The 20942-nt window shown below is 32.7% G+C and overlaps 1 protein-coding gene across 3 annotated transcripts in view; it reads left to right on the forward strand.

The window, feature by feature from the left end:
• COPS2 (COP9 signalosome subunit 2) overlaps positions 1-16830 on the forward strand; it is a 28046-nt gene extending 11216 nt beyond the window's left edge. For 2 of the 3 annotated variants that reach the window (XM_065940368.1, XM_065940370.1), the window contains 12 exons: positions 835-948; positions 1608-1685; positions 2766-2891; positions 4800-4910; positions 5030-5107; positions 7141-7315; positions 9031-9209; positions 9320-9372; positions 11771-11868; positions 13033-13115; positions 13578-13636; positions 14505-16830. In XM_065940368.1, the coding sequence (XP_065796440.1) occupies positions 835-948; positions 1608-1685; positions 2766-2891; positions 4800-4910; positions 5030-5107; positions 7141-7315; positions 9031-9209; positions 9320-9372; positions 11771-11868; positions 13033-13115; positions 13578-13636; positions 14505-14649 (1299 nt within the window). In that variant the 3' untranslated portion in view covers positions 14650-16830. The remainder of the gene's footprint in view (positions 1-834; positions 949-1607; positions 1686-2765; positions 2892-4799; positions 4911-5029; positions 5108-7140; positions 7316-9030; positions 9210-9319; positions 9373-11770; positions 11869-13032; positions 13116-13577; positions 13637-14504) is intronic. The other variant, XM_065940369.1, reaches the window with a different exon arrangement.
• The last annotated feature ends 4112 nt before the right edge of the window (positions 16831-20942 follow it).

The following is a 20942-nucleotide window of genomic DNA, read 5'->3' on the forward strand; positions in this document are numbered from 1 at the left end:
TTCCGTGATCTTAGTCTATATAGGCTCAGTGTTTTCTAATACTTTGCCTTCAGTCAGAACATGTTTTCTGTTTATGTCCTTCAGCCACAAATTTAATGCCTTTTCTACCTTCCCTAAGTACTTTTCATACACCTTAGCCATAACTTTTGCAACAGCAGAACTAGCACAAATTTCTTTTTCCTTCACAATTTCACAGGTAGAAAATTTGTTCTTACCATGGATCTTATCAACCTCAGCATACATTTTTTTCTTACTGTGAGAACTTTTACTTTTTCAATTAAAAGAAGCATGTTAGGACCTTTCTTTGGCATATCTGAGTTTCTTTGGGGGCATTATTAAGTACAATAAGGGAGACTTGAACACAAGCACTGTGATACCACAATAGTGGATCTGATAACTGAGCTTGCTGTTTAGTGACTCACAGGTGGGATATGCCAGACCAAGGGATGATTTGCATTCGAGGTGGGATGTGGGGAGGAGAGGGCAGGAGATTTCATCGAGATTTGTTCCTGCTACTTAGAATGACTCACAGTTTAAAACTTATTGATTGTTTATTTCTGGAATTCCCCAGTTTCCAGACCTTAATTGATACTCAACTGAAACCACAAAAAATGAAACCGTGGATAAGGGGGACTACCGTATTCTGCTAACCATTTGATTTTGGCTTTTCCCCTTGTTATTTCAATAATGGTTAAATGTCAGTGGAATTTCTACTATGTATTTAAATTTTTTTTTATAAATATGTTGTTTTTCTCTTAATAGTATTCACATTTTAGCAATGTGTGGGTTTCTTTTCTTATTTCTTTCATTTTAATATCTCTTTCTAACACACAGGAATACTCTGAAGATAGTAACTCTGAGCCAAATGTGGATTTGGAAAATCAGTACTATAATTCCAAAGCATTAAAAGAAGATGACCCAAAAGCAGCATTAAGCAGTTTCCAAAAGGTTCATATTTTTTCTGGTTGATTCTGTGTTTTGTGTTTTTCTAAATAATGCCTTAAATCAAGTAAATTGCAAATGATTTTATTTCAGAAGTATGTTTGGATACTTAGTGATAATCCCGTAAACGAAGTTTTCATTATGCAACATAAGCAAATATTTCAAAAGGGCTATCCTTTTGTTTTTTCCAATCAAGTTAGCTATAGAACAGGACCATTGTCCTGAAAACATGTACAGTTCTGGCAGAAAGAGAATCAATGAATGGTGCTGGTCAATAGTTATCCCTGCGATCGTGTTCCTTTGTCTTTTGGTGCCAAAGCACACAGGCGTGGTTTCATTATTAAATAATGTGATTTCTTTCCTACCGATAAACTTTTGTGTTATTCTTAACCAGTGAAGTAACAAGTATTTCTGGGACTGTATAATAATCAAGAAGTAGTTCTTATTTAATCTTTTGATGAAGAAACTTCAAAATAAGCTCACTTGTCCTTTCATAAGCATTTAAGATTGATTTCTTTTCTTAAACCTTTTAAAAATGGCTTTGAAAAATAGAGTTCTTGGGGTACTGTTTTTCATGCATATGATGTAAAATTAATTTACAACTTAAATATTGGGTGTTACTAGAAAATAACAATATTAAATTATACTAAATTCTTTTTTTTAAGGTTTTGGAACTTGAAGGTGAAAAAGGAGAATGGGGCTTTAAAGCACTGAAACAAATGATTAAGATTAACTTCAAGTTGGTAAGATTTGTTTTGAGAGGAATTAAACTGATAATGAAATTCTATATTTAAAAACCTCATGGCAACAAAATGTCATATCAGCTTTCCTGAAATAATTCTGTTGATATGTTTCCATATTTAGCCTAATTTTCATTTGTGACTATAATAATACTAAGTTTTAAAAATTCTACATGGTGGTCTTCCCTGGTGGTCCAGTGGTTAAGATTTCTACTTCCAGTGCAGGGACTGCGAGTTCAATGGGGGAACTAAGATCCCCTATGCCTCACAGCCCCCCCAAAAAAACAGAAGCAATATTGTAACAAATTCAATAAAGACTTTAAAATGGTCTACATCAACAAAATCTTTTAAAAATTCTGCATAGTATACAAGGTTTTCTATAAATTAGCTTATATACTCTGAGGAATGATAGACCCTCTGCCAAAATATTCAATGCTGGGAATTTTACTAATAGTCCTTCATTTCCTCAGGTCTTTCATGTTTCCTGGAATACTACAGTTATGCAAATAATCCTGTAAAGAATAGCAGCAGTAGCTACATCCATTATTTAGTAGGGCCTTAGGTGGGAGGATTTTCCCCCCTTTTAGAAGTGGGGAGGACTTTTCTTGAGAGTGGGATGAGTACCTGGGGTGGAAGGAATTTTTTTCCTTTCACATTTTACTATAAGAGCTTACCAATAATAAGGAGAAAAGAAATACATAACTATGTTAGAGAGCTTCCTGATGAAGGAATCAATTTTCAGGGAAGAATATTTGAAGTTGGTCTTACTTATTTTTTTGGTCTATGAATATTTTAGTAGTTTTTATGATTTAAATAAATGTGTTTATTGTGCATTGAGGAACAATATCTAAAATTTGGAAAATCTATAAATTGTACTTTTTCAAAGGCTAATATAAATTTAATTCATTTACTGAATAATCTAGTAATTTCAAATTTAAGCTAAAATGTTTATAGTGTTTCTGTCATATATAGTTCCTCTATTATTGAAAAATTACTGTTTTTTAATTAGGTAATAATAGGTATTTCTATAATCTTAATCATAAATAAATATGTACCTAGTAATGCATTTTTCTTCCCTCACAGACAAACTTTCCAGAAATGATGAACAGATATAAACAACTATTGACCTATATTCGGAGTGCTGTCACAAGAAATTATTCTGAAAAATCCATTAATTCTATTCTTGATTATATCTCTACTTCTAAGCAGGTTAGAGTCTGTTTTTCCCTCTTGGTATTTATCAGTATGTTTATACTTAAGAGCTTTGTTTTTTGTTTTTAAGACCTAGAAGTTCTATTTAAGCTGTTATGCTAGTTTTAATTTTAGTATGCTTTTAAAATAATGTATGCTATTTTCTTGGTTACAGGAAAGTATATAGCATTAAAAGGGAATAACCCAAGCTTTATCTTTTCAAATAATATCTTCAGACACTAACATTATCTGCACATAGGTTTTGCAGACTTATATTAGACTCCCATGCAGTTTCTAATGGACATCATCAGCACTTCAACTAGCCTTCTTGAACTGTTAATAACCTAACAGTGAATCGTAGGTTCTTTGTGTAGATTTGATTAGAGAGAGATCCTTGGGAGGAGAATCTGTATTCATTACAATTAGTAGTTGGCATTACTCATTAGGTAGTCAGTAAATGCTTCTACAAAGGATAGATGGATGATGAAAGAAAGGGCTAATGATAATACTACAGTGGACATGAGGAATGATAGTGTTTCATTATTTTAGTTTTTGATTATTAAGAAAAGCAATGATGATTTTAGTTTATTGCTAAAATAATTAATTTGTTCATATTCTTCTAAGCAACATAGTCCTCTAAGTTTCAGCTTTACTATGCCATGATATTTGAGCACAAGAAGTATTTTCTGTATCACTTAGCGTTTCTCAGAACATTTGATACTTTTCATACTCAAAATATGTTCACCTCAGAACCAGTCTTTCATTCTGTCTTTTCTACTAAATGTCATTTTTATTTCTTGAAGTTTATTATTTTTATATCTAAAATATATGTAATGGAAATAGAGGAAGATAAAATTATGTTTAGAACATTAACACTTCATGGCACTAATTCAGGGCTTCCCAGTATATTGGGGCTTATCTTAAGTGGAAAAATGTTTCCTGGGTTTTACAAACATGTCACATCATAATATTTTTTGTACATTATTTTTAAATATTATATCAGACAGTGGGGGCAGAACTAAGTAATTTTCAGCAAGATTGTGTGTTGCTTCATACTGTTATATGTAAACTTTTTGTCTTATGAAAGTAAGTATAGATATTAGTTGGGCAGCACTTACTCACTGTGCAATCGACAGTCATGAATAAATAGACAGCCTTTTCTGAAAGTATCAAGTTTGCCTGTTGCCATGGCCCTCTTACCCCCTGATCCTGTTAAATATCTAAAGAATCAGGTATTCACACAAAGGTAGAGCCAAAAGTGGGAGGAGGGAACAGAGGAGCTTATCATAATGCAAAACAAATGGCAATTTCCATTAAAAAAGTCATTTTCAGACTGTGAACTGATGGTGTTAGACAAAGCTAAAATTGTGCTTAACTTTTCCCTCCCCTCAACTCCAACAATTTATCAGTAACAAAAATTTGTAGTCCAGTTAATGGATTAGTCACATTTACAGAAGAATTTTTGAGGAAAGAGGCTTATTCTTAGTTTCTTTAGCTGCTTACTTAGTGTTTGCCACATAGTAGTTCCCAAATAAGAGTTCAGTGCGTAAGATGCATACCATTCATAATAAACAGTGGGTGTCAAAGACTTGGACACTACTGAGCAACTGAGCACGCGCACAGTTCTTGTGTTTGCCATTTCCTTTGCTAACATAAAATGAGTTATTAGATTTGAAAGGACAAACCTATACTATTAGAGCATTACACATTTTCTGGGTTTTATTTTAAATGCATAAAAACACATGTTCGCACTTTTTGTAAATTTGGTCTGTACTTTTGCTAAGGTTTGTTAATTTTGTGGACTGTCACAGACATTCAGTAAGATACAGCTAGTGTATCTTATGTATATTAAAGTTCAAAGATGCACTTTTGGTTTGCTCAAATTAACTTTATTAACAGGTACAAATTTGCTGTTTACAATTATAGAATTCTGATTTTTTATGTCAGATGGATTTACTGCAGGAATTCTATGAAACAACACTGGAAGCTTTGAAAGATGCTAAGAATGACAGACTGTGGTTTAAGACAAACACAAAGGTAACAGTAATAATTACTTTTTTTCTTTTGAAGAGTGGGCGGGCATCCTTGGTAAACTCTAAAGATGTACCTTCTCCTGTTGAAATCTTTTAATTTTAATAAGTATATTTTTTTTACAGCTGGGGAAATTATATTTAGAACGAGAGGAATATGGAAAACTTCAAAAAATTTTACGCCAGTTACATCAATCCTGCCAGGTAGCTTTTCTTTATTTTTTTTCATACTGTTTCTTCATAAGAAAAAATTATATTGGAAACATTGCTTAGGGATATTTTAAAACATCATTGCAAAAATAAAATTTGGAAAATAAGTTACCAGAAAGCTAATTTTTTCTGACTATTACATTACTTCCTCTGTTAATTATAATTTTAGTCCTTATTTTTGAAGAATGAGGCTTAGGTATCAATAAACAGACCAGTCATTAATATTAAGAATAATAAGCATTTCATATTTAGTTATACACCCTATGAAAATCAGAAAGGATGTTGTAGACATACATTTTAAAGATATTTTATACTCTAGTTTTCATGTATGAATCCTCTGTAGAACTGTAACTATGCTGTCCTATAGAACTTCATGTGATGTTAGAAGCATTCTGTATCTGTGCTTTCCAATATGGTTGCATCAGCTACACCTCATCAAGCACCTGAACTGTGACTAGGGAGATAGAGGTACTGAGTTTTTCATTTAATTTATAAACTTGTGAAGCCATAGTACACCTCTATAACTTTTAAGTGTGAGCTGTAATTTTGTATTTCGTTTTTTGTCTTGATTAATAAGTTACTTGATATTAGTTCAAGTATTAAATAAAAATGCTGTTTTAAATATTCTTATGCTCTTTGAATGCTATGTACTTTTTTTTTTCAAGACCATGTTTCAGGTTGATTTTAATGATTTAAAAGTATAAAAACAAAAAAAGTATAAAAACATGTAAACTTTATCAACTAGCTTTAAAAATGCACATACACAGATCCAAATCCAATACAAAATCTTTTGAACATTATCGTTTTCATACTGTGTACTATTAATTATATGTTTTATTTCTGTGAATGAGGAAAACGTTGATCAGAAGAGTGTTCTAAATCATCTTCACATATTTTCATTTAATAATGTTACCTTTTTTGGTTTTTATAAACATGAAAATGTTTTATGTTTCATAATAGTTTCAGTTTATAAGGCATATCAGTCATTTATGGATTGTTTTTTATCTTCACGTTCCTAAGGAAGGCTTAGTCTGATGCATAAACAGCTGTGTACTCAGTTCCATGTGAAATGAAAATCATACAGAAGACATTTCTAAGTGAAAGAAATCTTTCAGTATATACATAAGGAATATGAAAAAACCCTCTAGAGAAGTTTTTGCTTGGTTTATTTTGTAGCATAAGGGAAACGCTATCTGGATTGTAAATTGCGTTAAAAAATAGGAGAGATGCATGGTAATCTGAACCTACAGATTGTCTTACATATCATCTTTATTAGTCTGATTGTGTTTTGTTAGTGGATAACTAAAGGAAAATTTTAAGTTAGAAGACCCAAAAAATAATAAATTTTGGCGTTGCTTATGTCAGTGCTTGATATTTATGATTATCTGACTGTCAACCATATTCTGTTTTTCACGGCTTGTGTTTGTGGGCTATTGATCATCTTTCAAAGACAAACTCAAATGTGACCACCTTTGTTATTCCTTTAACATCCCCCAAGAGAATTAATCTTCTCTTCCATCCTTGGGACTTCGCTGATGGTTCAGCTAGAATTATTATCATTTAAATTATAACTTATCTGTTGGCATATCGGTCTTCTATATTGTGAACTTTTTGAGACCAAGACATTGGCTTATTTAACTCTGTATTTCCCCAAGGTAGACTGAGCACCTGGCACTAGAAAGGCACTTGATTGAAAGCACAAAGTGCTTTTAATTGAATCAGTGGATCTAAAATGCTTGTGAAGATTTGGGGAAGACTATAAATAATCTCCTGAATAAAAGAAAACATTGCAACTTTTGTACATTAAAAAAAAACCTTATCGAATAACTGTAAAGTACAAAGGCCATGTGGGTTCCTTTTTGGCCATTGACAGTCATATTCTTAGTAATCTAGGTGTCAGTTGAAATTTGTAATTCATGTTCCCACAGAATTAGTATCATAAATGTAAGGTTCTCAGACTAACTCAAAAATCACTCTGTTGACTCTGAATCCTGTCTTCACTAGACTTTCATTATTTGTTTCCCCAGACTGATGATGGAGAAGATGACCTGAAAAAAGGCACACAGTTATTAGAAATATATGCTTTGGAAATTCAAATGTACACGGCACAGAAAAATAACAAAAAACTTAAAGCACTCTATGAACAGTCACTTCACATCAAGTCTGCCATCCCTCATCCATTGATCATGGGAGTTATCAGAGGCAAGTTTGGTTTGCAAAGGTTGGACAGTGTTATGGGAAGATACCAAGATGTCCTTGTATTATGACTGATTAACTCTGACGGTTGTATCTGTTTTAGTGAAAATAAATGGCAGAGTAGTAAAGTCAAATGAAATGATCTAGTCTTAGTAAGGAGTTAGGATGAATTTTTGTCTTTTTAAAACTTATATCAGTAAATTATTAATAGAAAATTCACCATCAGAAGTTCTATTCTTGAATTGTTATATAAAATTACCTTCTGTTTTAGTGATTTTTTTACTAAAATATTGTTGATTTACAATGTGTTAATTTCTACTGCATAGCAAAGTGACTCGGTTATACATATATATACATATTTGTTATTGTCTTTTCCATTACGGTTTATCACAGGATATTGTATATAGTTCCCTGTGCTGTACATTAGGACCTTGTTGTTTATCTATTCTGTATGTAATAGTATGCATCTGTTAATCCCAGACTCCCTCCTCCCTACTCCTCCTTGGCAACCACATGTTTGTTCTCTACATCAGTGAGTCTGTTTTGTAGATAGGTTTATTTGCAACTTTATTTTATATAAGTGATACCATATGGTATTTGTCTTTCTTTTTCTGGCTTAATTTACTTAGTATGGTGAACTCTCGTTGCATCCATGTTGCAGCAAGTGGCACTGTTTTGTTCTTTTCTATGGCCAGTATCCCGTTCTATGTGTGTATCACATCGTCTTTATCCACTCACCTGTCGGTGTGTGTTTAGGTGGTTCCCGCGCCGTGGCTCCTGTGAACAGTGCTGCTGTACACATAGGGGCCGTGTGTCTTTTGGGTCATGGTTTTGCCCAGATACATGCCCAGGAGTGGGATTGCTGGGTCATATGTAGTAATTCTATTTTGAGTTTTCTGAGGAACCTCCATACTATTCTCCATAGTGACTGTACCAACTTAAATTCATTATAATAACTTACATTACATTGAAATAACTTACATTATTTTTACAACTAAAATAGTGTAGGAGGGTTCTCTTTTCTCCACACCTTGTTATTTATAGACTTCTTAACGATGGCATTCTGACCGGTATGAGTTTGGTACTTCATTGTAGTTTTGTTTCAAGAATTTCTTATTATTCTTATTTATCTTTATTTATGATTTTTGGTTTCTCTGGGTCTTTGTTGCTGTGCATGTGCTTTCTCTAGCTGCAGCAAGTTGGGGGCTACTCTTCATTGTGGTGCATGGGCTTCTTGTTGCAGAACACAGGCTCTAGGCACACGGGCTTAAGTAGTTTCAGCACGTGGGCTCTGTAGTTGGAGCTTGCAGGCTCTAGAACTCGGGCTCAGTAGTTGTGGTAGCATGGGCTTAGTTTCTCTGCAGCGTGTGGAATCTTCCCAGACCAGGGATCATACCGGTGTCCCTTGCATTGGCAGGCAGATTCCTACCCACTTGTAGCACCAGGGAAGTCCACCTCATTGTAATTTTGATAAAATTACTTTCTGTTTCAACTGAGAATAAAGATTTGCAAATGCTTGTTTGGCTGATGTTTAATGAAGAGCTTGGTTTTTAGAATTCAGTATGTGCCCTTTGTCCACTTCAGGAGCTAGTACTCTTCAGGTTATAGAATTAAAAGACTAGAAGCTACTGAAATAGTTTTCATTTGATTTTTATGAAGTGGTCAGTCTTATTATTACAGAACTGAAAATGTCCTCTTTTCTCCTGTTTTATTCTTTACAGAATGTGGTGGTAAAATGCACTTGAGAGAAGGTGAATTTGAAAAGGCACACACTGATTTTTTTGAAGCCTTTAAGAATTATGATGAATCGGGAAGTCCACGACGAACCACTTGCTTAAAATATTTAGTCTTAGCAAATATGCTAATGAAATCGGGAATAAATCCATTTGACTCACAGGAGGTATGTTTGTGCTCTGATTGTTCATTTCTGTCAGCTGTCTCTTGTGAAAATAAATGTTATTCTTTCTTTGTACATAAACATAGTTAATCCTTTTTTTTTTTCCTAACCAGGCCAAACCTTACAAAAATGATCCAGAAATTCTAGCAATGACGAATTTAGTAAGGTAAGATTTAATATTTCAGTTAAGATAAATTACCTTAAAGCAGTGAATAAAGAAGAGAACAGAGAGAATTTTTCAGAATTCAGTTAATACTCAACGTATTATTTTGACTTGAAGTATACAAAAGTTTGTAAAATTTTTGAAGTCATTATACTGTTTCTATTACTCACAAGATTTTGTAAGTATTTACCACTTTTTTTTCTCATTATCTTTGTGTGTGTATACACATACTGTTTCTCAGTAGAAAGCTATAGAGGTTTTAAAACGATTGCACAGTGTTACAGTTTCTACCTGCCTTAATCCAAAATGAAATTATGAATTGGTCTACCTAAGTCAAGAATTTTCAGTGAGACAGTTTGTTTACTTGTATATTTGCTTAATTGACAAGATAAAAAAATCACATTAAATAAATTTGCCTCAGCTAATTTTCTAATGTAAAGAGCAGCGGAAGGGTCATACTGTTAGGAAACCTAAGGATTTATTGTTGCCTTCTGTGGAGAAAGATATGACTAATGATGGCTAATAGCTGAAAAACCTGCCATCATCAATTAATATTTTTAAAAAAAAAAAAAAAGGAAAGAAAAACCAAGCAAAAGCCTAGAAAAGAAAACGTTTTTGTAAAAAAAATCAGTGAGCAAGAAAAACGTTTCTTTGGACCAGAAATAAATGTAGCCTATGATTTATTGTGCTTTCTTTGTAGAAAACTAGGAGAGAGACTTACAGGGTTTCGAGTCCATTGTTCTAGACTATCAGCTGAGTTTACTAAGACAGGAAGAGTGTAGTTAGGGGTGTGAGGCAGGGTTGAGTTTTTTTGTTTGTTTTCAGATATGTATTAGGTAATTTAGATGACCAGACACTCTCTTAAGAGTTTTTTTTTTTTTTAATTTAAGAAAGTACTGTTGGGTTATAGATTACAAGCCACCTAAATATAAATTTTATGTACTTATAGCCTATATCATTATATTGTTTAAGCTCAAAAGACAGTTTCTTTGTCTTTATATCAAACAGTTTATTCTATTTACATTTGGCCACATTAGATTATTTGGTTAGAGATTAATTTCATAATACTTCAGAAAAAAATTAGGTTAAATTTCTAAGCAACAGTTTAACTTGAAAATTCTTAAAGAAATACTGCAGGAAAGTGTTTCCCTGGACATTAGTATTTTGTTCAAATTAAACTGGTTAAATGCATTAAATGGATTAAAGTACTGATTTGTCAGACCTTATCTCACTGTTTACTCCAGAGAAGCGTTTGTATTGGAACTCTAGAACTTATTTTAATGATAAATTTTAAAAGAAGTAGCCCGTGGTGTCCCACATTTTGTATAAGGTTTTTTTTAAGCCACTTAAACATTGGAAGAATGTGTCTTTGTTAAAATATCTTTGTGTGCAAGTGTTTTCACTATTTGAACATATCCTCCTATAGTATATTACAATAATATATTTGGGGTAGGTGAGAAAAGTAATGCTTCCTAATTTTATCTTCCTAGTCAGTTGCCAGCAGACTAGAGGAAAATAATTCCTGTTGAAGCACTTGAATCACCTGCCCCTAACATGAAGTTACATTGCGACCCAACAGATGGAAGCACAGCAGAGGGCGTGCAGAGTGGCTGATGATATGTGTTACATATAAAGCAGACAGTGGTGCCATTTCCAGAAGGTTGGCTTCTTCCTTCTCAGCACCTTTAGCAGTCCCCATAGTGCCTCAGAGTAGATAGTGAATACCTCAGACAATCATGAACATAAATCAGCCTTTGACCTTCTGCAGCAGTGTCCATCACTCTCTAGTTTGTGCGTGGATCCCATTTGCCACTAGTTATCTGCCACCAATATTTCTGCTGTATAGTTCAATGGAATTTTAAGGCTAAAGAGAACTGAGAGTCAAATGTTCCCTTTAAGAAGTTTTGGCAGTTGCTGGTACCTTTCTAGAAGATAAAAATTAAGGAAGCTGCATTTATGAGTAAACTTCAGAGAGGATATACTGTCTTATATTCAAACTCCTCCATTCAGTAGTATACATGAAACCTAATTTCTTGGAGATTAAATGCACAATTTAACTTAAAAGCATTGAGCATTAAACAATTACTAAATATTTGTCAGTTCTTTTTTTTTTTTTTTTTTTGTCAGTTCTTAACAATACTAAGACTTTGAGGTTTTAATTAGCTGTGTATAACATATAACCCCAGATGATTTGTCTTTCTTTTATAAAACCAAATTCATTAAAAGAAAATTCATTTTATTTTCGGAAGGATCTGTGTGTGTTTAATTCAAATTTCCATGACAGAAACTGTAATTTAGATTTTTTCATGTAAAAATTAAGAAACAGGCTCTTTGGATTATCTGATTTAATATACGACTTCTTCATGTTTGACAAAATTTATGCTTTTCTTTTTTTTGTTAGTGCCTATCAGAATAATGACATCACCGAGTTTGAAAAGATTCTAAAAACAAATCACAGCAACATCATGGATGATCCTTTCATAAGGGAACATATTGAAGGTATATGCTTTCTGCGACAGAATTCTGTTACTTTCTTTGCTACTATCAAACAATACTTAGTAGAGCTACATGAAATTAAGCCATTTTTCTTCTGTTTATTGCAAAATATAGACTTGTTTCTAAATGCTGTCATAGAATAAGATATTCCTTAAAATTATAAGGCTGTTTTAAAGATGTCAGTAGCTAATTTCATGTTACTAATGGAATCAAGTTTTACATGATGTTCATTTCATTTAAAAGAAGGCTGTCACTTTTACCTTCTGATTTAGATATTATTCCATGTTTATTACTGATTTTTAGGTTCAAAGTAAATTTTTAGGATTTATTTTTGACAACAGAGCTTTGAAAACAGCCTGCTATAGATAATGCTAAGATGCACTTATTTTGAAAAGGTAGGCTAACAACAAATGTATGAGATTTTTAATAAGTTCTGATTAACAAAGATAAAAATTGTCTCTTTATTCTAGAGCCACTTATACCTCCAGTGTTCCTACCTGTTATGGAGCTATTTGAGGGTTTTTAATAACTGGAACAATTCATTCAAATGCTTAAATGCCAGATGCATTAAGAAAATCCAAAGAATACTTTGGAAGTAATGTTCTTTTGTTACTCACCTTCCTTTCTCTTTCACTCAACAGACAAAGTTCTTATTTGAACTGAGAATGACACTATATTTTGTGGGTATTAAAAAAAATACAGAAGCTCTGTTCCTGAGCTCCTATTTTTTTTAAAGGACACTGTACATGAACTGGGAAAAACTATAGAGTCACCTTATAAAATGTAGTATTCTAGTTTATGAGAGAGCATAAAGGAAGGAACTTGACTAGTTGGTATAAATTAGAGCTTCTTGAAAGAGGAAATTATAGAGGAAACGATGAGCAGTGAGTGTTATTAAGAACACAAGAGGATATTTCAAATAGTATTACAACATGAGCAAAATCAGAGAGATGGAAACAAGAAAAACTTATGTGAAAGAGTGCCTCTAATCCTACTGTACGTTGAACTCAAATGTTTTTAGATATAAATTCTTTATTCCCTCACTAGACAGAGATACGTTTTAAGAAGATAAATGATAGTTAATTAATACGATTTAGATGTGCATAGTGATTCATAAAGTATACAAACTAGTAAATATAAATGTATTATTTTAACTTTGTCTTTCAGAGCTTTTGCGAAACATCAGAACACAAGTGCTTATAAAATTAATTAAGCCTTACACAAGAATACATATTCCTTTTATTTCTAAGGTACTTATATTCATTATAATTTGTATTAATAAATGCAGTATATATTTAAAAGAGTTATTCTTGGTAACAGTATTTTTTAAAATACAGCATAACTTAAGGTTTTCCTTCTAATGTGAATTTTTCTGTTCCTGGTGTAAATTGAGTTAAAAGAAATGAGAAATAAGGAATCATTACATTTCATTTTAAAGATTCCTTCAGCCTCAGTAAAATTGTAAGAGAGAAGGTAGTGGCTGAAATAGATAATTGATGTATATTGTTAACCCCAACCATAGGAATATACTTTTAAAGTTAACAGAATGAAATTTTATCAGACCTGTGTTCTCAGTGTTCTGAACAGATAATGAAATTTGTTTTAACTTTTCTCTTTTTTAAGTGGTAGAATCGAATTTAAAATAATATTTATATAGAATCATAAAGTCCTCTAAAAAGTTAATTAGAATTATAATGAGTCTTTTGTCTTAGGAGTTAAACATAGATGTAGCTGATGTGGAGAGCTTGCTGGTGCAGTGCATATTGGATAAGTAAGTACTTGACTATTTTTTTTCCACAAAATGTTTAGGACATAAAGTTTGAATAATGATGGCAAAGGTAGCAGTTGAATTCTTGATTTTTCATAAAAAGCACCCTTCGGCTGTAGTTTTCTATTGAAAGAGATACGTGTATGTGATGGCTTTTTATAAATGAATGATCATATTAAGCACATGATCTTTGAAAAAGTTCTAAATAACTTTTCAAAAGATTTCTAATTCACTATATGACCTTATATGCCTGCCTGCTCAATTGCTTCAGTTGTGTCCGACTCTTTGCGACCCTATGGACTATAGCCCGCCAGGCTCCTCTGTCCATGGGATTCTCCAGGCAAGAATACTGGAGTGAGCTGCCATTTCCTTCTCCAGGGGATCTTCCTCACCCAGGATTGAACCTGTGTCTCTTATGTCTCCTGCATTGGTTGGGGGGTTCTTTACCACTGAGCTACCTGGGAAGCCCCTGATCTATATATAGCTAGATAATTATTTAATGAATAGTATTATTTCATTTTTAAAGTATAAGGTATGGTATCTGTTACTTTGGAAATGGTATCTTTCTTAAAGGCAAGAAATGTTATTTTTAAAGCTTCTCATATTACATTTGCTCTTGATTAGTTGGGTAAGTATATGTCTGTTGGTTCTTTCAGTGAAATTGATGAAAGGTAGCTGAAGTCTGGTTTTTGTCTAAAGTTTGAATAAGCTAATGAATGTTAAATCAATGCTGAATGCAACTATTTAATGTAGACTACAGAAGGGTTTTTTGTTTTGTTTTGCATTTATTGATATTGTGACTTTTATAAAGTCCAAAAGATATGTTTAGTGAAAACAGTTTGTAGACATGTCATCTTTTATTTATTTTCAGCACTATACATGGCCGAATTGATCAAGTCAACCAACTCCTTGAACTGGATCATCAGAAGAGGGGTGGTGCCCGATATACTGCACTAGATAAATGGACCAACCAACTAAATTCTCTCAACCAGGCTGTAGTCAGTAAACTGGCTTAACAGAGAACAAGCTTTTACAGACATACTTAAGGCAACAGTGCAGAGATGTAACCCTTAAAAGAACTGGGAATGGCAAAACTACTGTCGGTTGATGTGTCCTGAAAATTATTGGAGTTATGGCAGAAGTGCTTTTTTTGATCAACTGGTTTGTGTTTTGCTGCTGCATTTATCCCAAGAAAAAAAAAACAGCTTTAATCTCCAGAAGAAAACCAAAATGCCATGGGATTTATGCTGTATTGACATCTTGCCCTAAAACATACAACATCATAGTAATTTGTCGTGGGCAACATGACCAGAGAGAAGATTTTTGTCATGATTTTAAATACACTGACACGCTACTGTTGGTTAAATTTAAACATGTTTTACCTGCAGAAATTCTCTCACAAATAACCTGCAATAACTTGAAATGCATACCCTTTTGAACACTTCCTTTTCTCATGTATAAATTAAAATGTTTGCTGCATTTTGCAAAATGTCAATTCTCCAAAAATGTGTCCGTATATTTCTGTACCTGCAGTGTAGTAAAGGTTTAGATGAAACCCCATAATTATAGTGGCATACTGTCACTTAGGTTTCAAGCAGCAAAATAAACAGTGCAGCTCAGAAATTGTAGTTTGGTTCTTGATGTGTTTTTATTACATGTGGGATTTTTGTTTTGTTTTTTAGTACCTTAGAAATGTCAAATTATTTTTCTTCAGTTAATAATTTTAAAAAGCCTGGAAGTAAATAAGTTGGTTATTTGCTTTCAAGTTTTTAAAAGTAGTCTTTATTGATAAGGAGAATTAGTTTCTAACAAAACACTTGCGTAGTACTTAACTTTGACAGTGATACTTTAAAGGAATAATTTTGTTTTTAAAGAATGATAACTCCTTTTTAAAAGATTCTAACTCTCAGAATGTTCACTTTAAACAAATATGCCAGAATATAGACAGCTAAATGAATGTTACCCTGCATAGTGGTCATGCTGGAAAATTATTTCCTAATTCCAGCAGCCTACCATTGCTCAAAACCTCTTGGGTTTTACTCTTTCAGAATTGTATTCAGAGCTAATTTAAGTCACACACACTGTTAACTTTATGATTACATAATTGTTAAAAAAGTATTATCCAACTTTTGTTCTGTGTGCTGTGCTGTGCTCAGTCAAGTCCAGCTCTTTTTGCGACCCCATGGACTGCAGCCCGCCAGGCTCCTCTATCCATGGGATTCTCCAGGCAAGAGTACTAGAGTGGGTTGCCATTTCCTCTCCCAGAGGCTCTTCTGGAGACCCAGGGATTGAACCCGTGACTCTTGCATCTCCTGTATTGGCAGGCAGATTCTTTACCACTAGCACCACCTGGGAAGCTCTGATTGTTCTATGGTTAACCATTATTTGGCACCAAATGTCTTTTTACTGTTTTCAAAAATTAAATCTATCTTTGAGGTAATAGTAGGAATATGCGACTGGCTTTGAAGGCAATCCCAAAAGAGTTGTAAAGGTCTTTTGAGCAGTGGTAGCATAGTTAGGAGAATGAACTGTGGCCTTTGAAGGTAATACCTAAAAGGAGACGCAGCTCATTTGAATGTATTGAGTTTTGGATGTATTTGTTTCATTTAAAAAAAAAAAGTTGACATTATTTTATAGTGTCAAAGGAAGAACTAAGATTAAGATAATTTCTTTGGTTTTTCTATTGCTTGTTATTATGTAAAGACGTGAGTGGCAGTTCAGAAGGAAGACTGTTATAGCTAAAGAATGACAACCAAGAATTTTTGATCTTTAAATCAGATTTTATAAACAGTGGAAGGAGCATGGACTTAAAACAAGGCATGCTTATTCGATTTTGTCAAAATTTTACGAAAATATGTGATATATATTTATACTAAAACTATATAATCCTTAGATTTAGGAGAGCAATCAGTTAATGTCTTTAGCAGATTACAGCAGTATTAAATACAGGTTCAACTTGAAAATGTAGAAAACTGAAAGAAAATGAAAGACAATGTCTCTGGTAGGGAATAAAAAAGTTTAAGATATTATAAAACTATGTGTATTTTCTTTTCTTTTGCATAAATCATTTGTGGAAAATGTGCTAAGCTTTTTTTTTTTTTAACAGGAGTGGTCATAATTAGGATTTATTTTTCAACATAATTTAGAAACTCTTGTTACCCAAATAAAAATGACAAGTTTCTGTGCCTGTATTCAAATATGTATGCATGTGATATAATTGAAAAAAAGATTTTGCTTATGTTTGAATTGATGGAATTAGAATTCAGGGGATTTGAATGATATGGTTTAATCTCTAACCCTATCCTTGGGGTTGTAACAGGCCCAGTTCTCCTGTGGTATCTTTGCTGTGTGCAGTGGTGCATCTTCCAGTTTCTAGAGGGAAAGCATGCACTTGTTATTTTTTGGGAAGTTAGCATTAGTATCTAACATTATCCAAGGTTACACCGTAATCTTGCATTTATTGTAATTGTATGTATCACATAGACTTTGCTTAATATTCCCTAAGTATGGATTTGTTCTTTTTTAAAAGTCACTTGCCCTATTTGTTTTTAAACACAGGTTTTTGGTAAACCTTAACAGCCTAACTTAAAACTATTTGTTACATTTTTCCCCCCTTTGAAGATTTTCTGTGTTTTTGTGCATCAGATCTTTTAGAGGTGAACGCCTAGAGATTGCTTATTAAAATATAACTAAATTTAAGAAAAGTAAAAAAAAAAATTGATTGGCAGATTCTTAGTATTTAAATTGCTCATTAAATCTGGCCCTCTTTTGTGAGAACTAATAACAAGTAGCTTACACCATATTTCTTTTTGCCCCTAAACCTGGATAAGCTCACTTCACAGTAATCTTTGACTGCCACGAGTAGATACTGTTTCAGGAACTGGATTTCCATTACTCATTCTAGCTCTTAACGTTAATTTTTCAGTTGTTGATTAAATATTTTTCTCCACATCTGATGTAATATAACTTTTTTTAAGATGACATATTTATGTATGTACTAAGAATTGCTTTCATTACAGGAGTCCCTTCAAACTAAAGGTTTTACTGTCTTTCAAGACTACTAAGAATCTGATTTTACATGGGAGTATAGATTTAGTGAAGCCTGTTTTAAATGGGTGACACTGTGGGCAATGTAGTATTTTTTATCACCTTAAAATAGGATACCAGTTTGTCACTGATTAGAAAACACCTGTTTTTTATATTTAAAATATCAATAATAGTAAATATTTTTAAAGTAATTTTTTTTTTTAGTCAGTAGTGTTTATAATTCCTCAGTAAACTCAGGTAAGTAAACTTTTCTTTTGTGTTGGGGCTGAGAGTGAGGGTATCCAAAGAAGCAGATTATACTGTTGTAGAATAATAGTCAATTTACTCCAAGAATAAAAAGGTATTTGCCTGGTATTTTCCTCTTATGGTTTTTTTTCCTAAGGACTTAGAAATACTCTAATTATTTATTTATCAAGCCTGCTTTTTAAAAATAGTATTATTCTAATACTGCTTTAAATAAACCTCAGAAACTTTCATTTGATTTAAAATGTAAAAGCAAAAACTAGAGTGTACAAATCTCTAGTAAAGCTAGGAATTTCATTCTTTCTATGGGATTTATTCATTTTTATGTAGAATTTATAGCATTTGGAAGGAGATAAACATCATTTTGAACTTAGATGTAACAAAACATAAGGAATTGGCTTTTGTGTTTTTTGATGGTTTTGTTTTTAGATATAATTGACATAAAACATTTTAAGGAATTGACTTTTGACTATTTTGTTTCAAAGTGTAAATACTTAGAACAGGGACTTAGAACAAGAGGCTGGACGTCAGGTCCCAGAGCTTGAAGCTGAAAGCTTTTGGTTTTCATTTGTGTGACCAAAATTCAAAATTTATCTCCTTTCCCCTCCCCCCCTCCTTTTTTTTGGAGGCTTTGCTTGTTTTTCTTTCTTTGTATTAGGATTTTTTTCCCCTCCTTCTCCTCCTCAGGTAGTATCCTATATTCATTTTGATAGTTATAAGTAGGATAATTTGTAAGAACTTCCTTCATGTAGACATAGAGAAATTAACTTTGTAAATATCAGTGTATTAGAAGTTCTGCTTAACTCTAGATAATTAAATTTTACTACGTATCTTCTAGCTAGTGTGTGCCCTTAATAGCATGGATTAACCAATGGTTCAAAAGTTGTGTTTACTTCACTTTGAATCACTAGATGAGATTTGAAAAGGTTTAACTTTTGGAATTTTGGGGAAAGTTGAAATAGTGCTATTTGGAGAATTTATGTTTAAAGATAGTACCACAGAACAACTGTGTCAGTGAATTCTAAATATTCCTCAAAATTTAGTATCACTCAGTTTTTAAATCTGAAAAGGTTTGTTTAACTTGATAACATCCCAGAAGAAACCAATGTGTGGTCTTACAAATTTTACTCCTTTAGTTTCATGTCATTTTTAAGCCTGTTAGAATAATTAAAAGTCAGCTCTTGTCATCAAATCTTAGAATATCAAAGGTAGATGCCAACTATACCTTAAAAACCCTTTGATAGGCAAGAAAAAAAATTGTTTCTTAAATATTTATATTACTGTTTGGGGCCAACCTTCTTCTTGGCCAGGATTTTATATTGTAAACATATTCAGAATAACCACACTAACGGCTAGCCAGTAATACTGTGTGTATGTTTTTTGGTGTATACATATTTGTAGGAGTAAAAAATTCACTCCCCAGTCCATCACAGTGATTTTTTTTCTAGTTTGCATAATTTAATATCACTTGTTTCTTATTCAGGCATACATCACTGAAATGGCCAGTGTACCAGTAACTTCTATGTTATGACAGGTTTCATGTGGAAGACTGTGTCCAGATTTAATCTAGAGATATTAGGTTGTTTGTTAATTCTGAAATAAGGCATCTTTAAATGATAAAGTTTGGGTTTTTTGGACTTATCCTATGAGTTGATGGAGTTAAAGTAATTTAGAACTTTTAATCATCCCATGAAGTTGTCAGAAGTTTTTGCATGCTTACTGAATTAGTAACATATTAGTGCTGTGCTGAATATCTAATTTTTGTGAAGATGTTTGCCTCCTACTATTTACTAAAATAGTAAGTTTTATGCATCTATTTTTAAATAATGCTATGGGTAATTAAAATAAATTTTAACTATATATCAACAAAGAAATGGAATGTTATGGAAAATGCAAACGTTTGATTTTTGCAATTTGTTCCATAGTTGTTTGCATTATGAGTTTTCTGAATTTTCTTCTAAAGCTTCTGTTAAAAATGACCTAAGTTCCTTGAACTCACTAGGTAGTAGGAAGCAGGTGAGAATTGACTGATAGGTGCATGATGAGTTACAAGAGGCTTTAAGACTTAGGTACTCAAGGATTTTTGACTGAAGTACACATTCTTTATCAGTAACAAAAATTACATGATGTGCCTCTTAGATATTTACTGTGTAAATATTAATTAGCACAAGACCAGCACAATAGCTTTAACCAGTGCACTTTATGTATTTGATCAAATAATTCAATATATATACTTCAATAAAATAGCTTTTTAAATATTTTAAGTATGTTTCTCAGAAAACAGTACTGAAAATCTTACTCATTTGGTTTGGAAATCAGGGTTTAAATGTTTTCCACTTTTAGGATTACTTTGTTCGGCTTTGCAGCATTCATAGAAGTGTTGGCCTCTCCTGAACCCTGTTTAATGGTCTGTCATGAAACAATTCATGTTGCAAGCTAATGTTTCAGGAATTAAGCCTTCAGTATAAAATTAAACACTTCTAAGCAGGAAATTAAGTCAAGTGGAGGAAGAAATGTCCTCTCCCAAATCCCTATTATGATCCTCTAAAATGAGCACTTCAAGGGCTGCAAAGTCTAAGAAACCACTGCTGAAATTTTTTTTTGTAAGTAAAAATAATATTGTTCCCAGGTGTGACCTTCAACCTAGTAGAATGGGTCAACCCTGATCTCAAAGTACAGTAATGCAGTCAACTTTTGAAAGTCAAAAAACTTTAACAGATTAATAACCCTGTGGCCAAGATTCCAATGAATATGTATAAACCAATGTTACTGCACATTTCAAATTGTTGGGCCTTCCACGTCGTGGCAATAGGAGCGAGAGTGGGCCAGCTTAACTACTTCCTGTTTCAGCAGCATTTGAAACAGTGGAAGGGCATGAGTTAGTACTGGTATCCCAGCAAGGAGCTAAATAAGCACCATACATCTAATATTTTCTCTCATGTTTTGGTTTGTTGTGCTTAATAGCTTTACAGCCCCTTAAAGTCACTCAATTTTAAGAGTAATGAATGGAAATTTGCAG

This window comes from Muntiacus reevesi, chromosome 7 (assembly GCF_963930625.1).
Source record: "Muntiacus reevesi chromosome 7, mMunRee1.1, whole genome shotgun sequence".
Classification (NCBI taxonomy): Eukaryota; Metazoa; Chordata; class Mammalia; order Artiodactyla; family Cervidae; genus Muntiacus; species Muntiacus reevesi.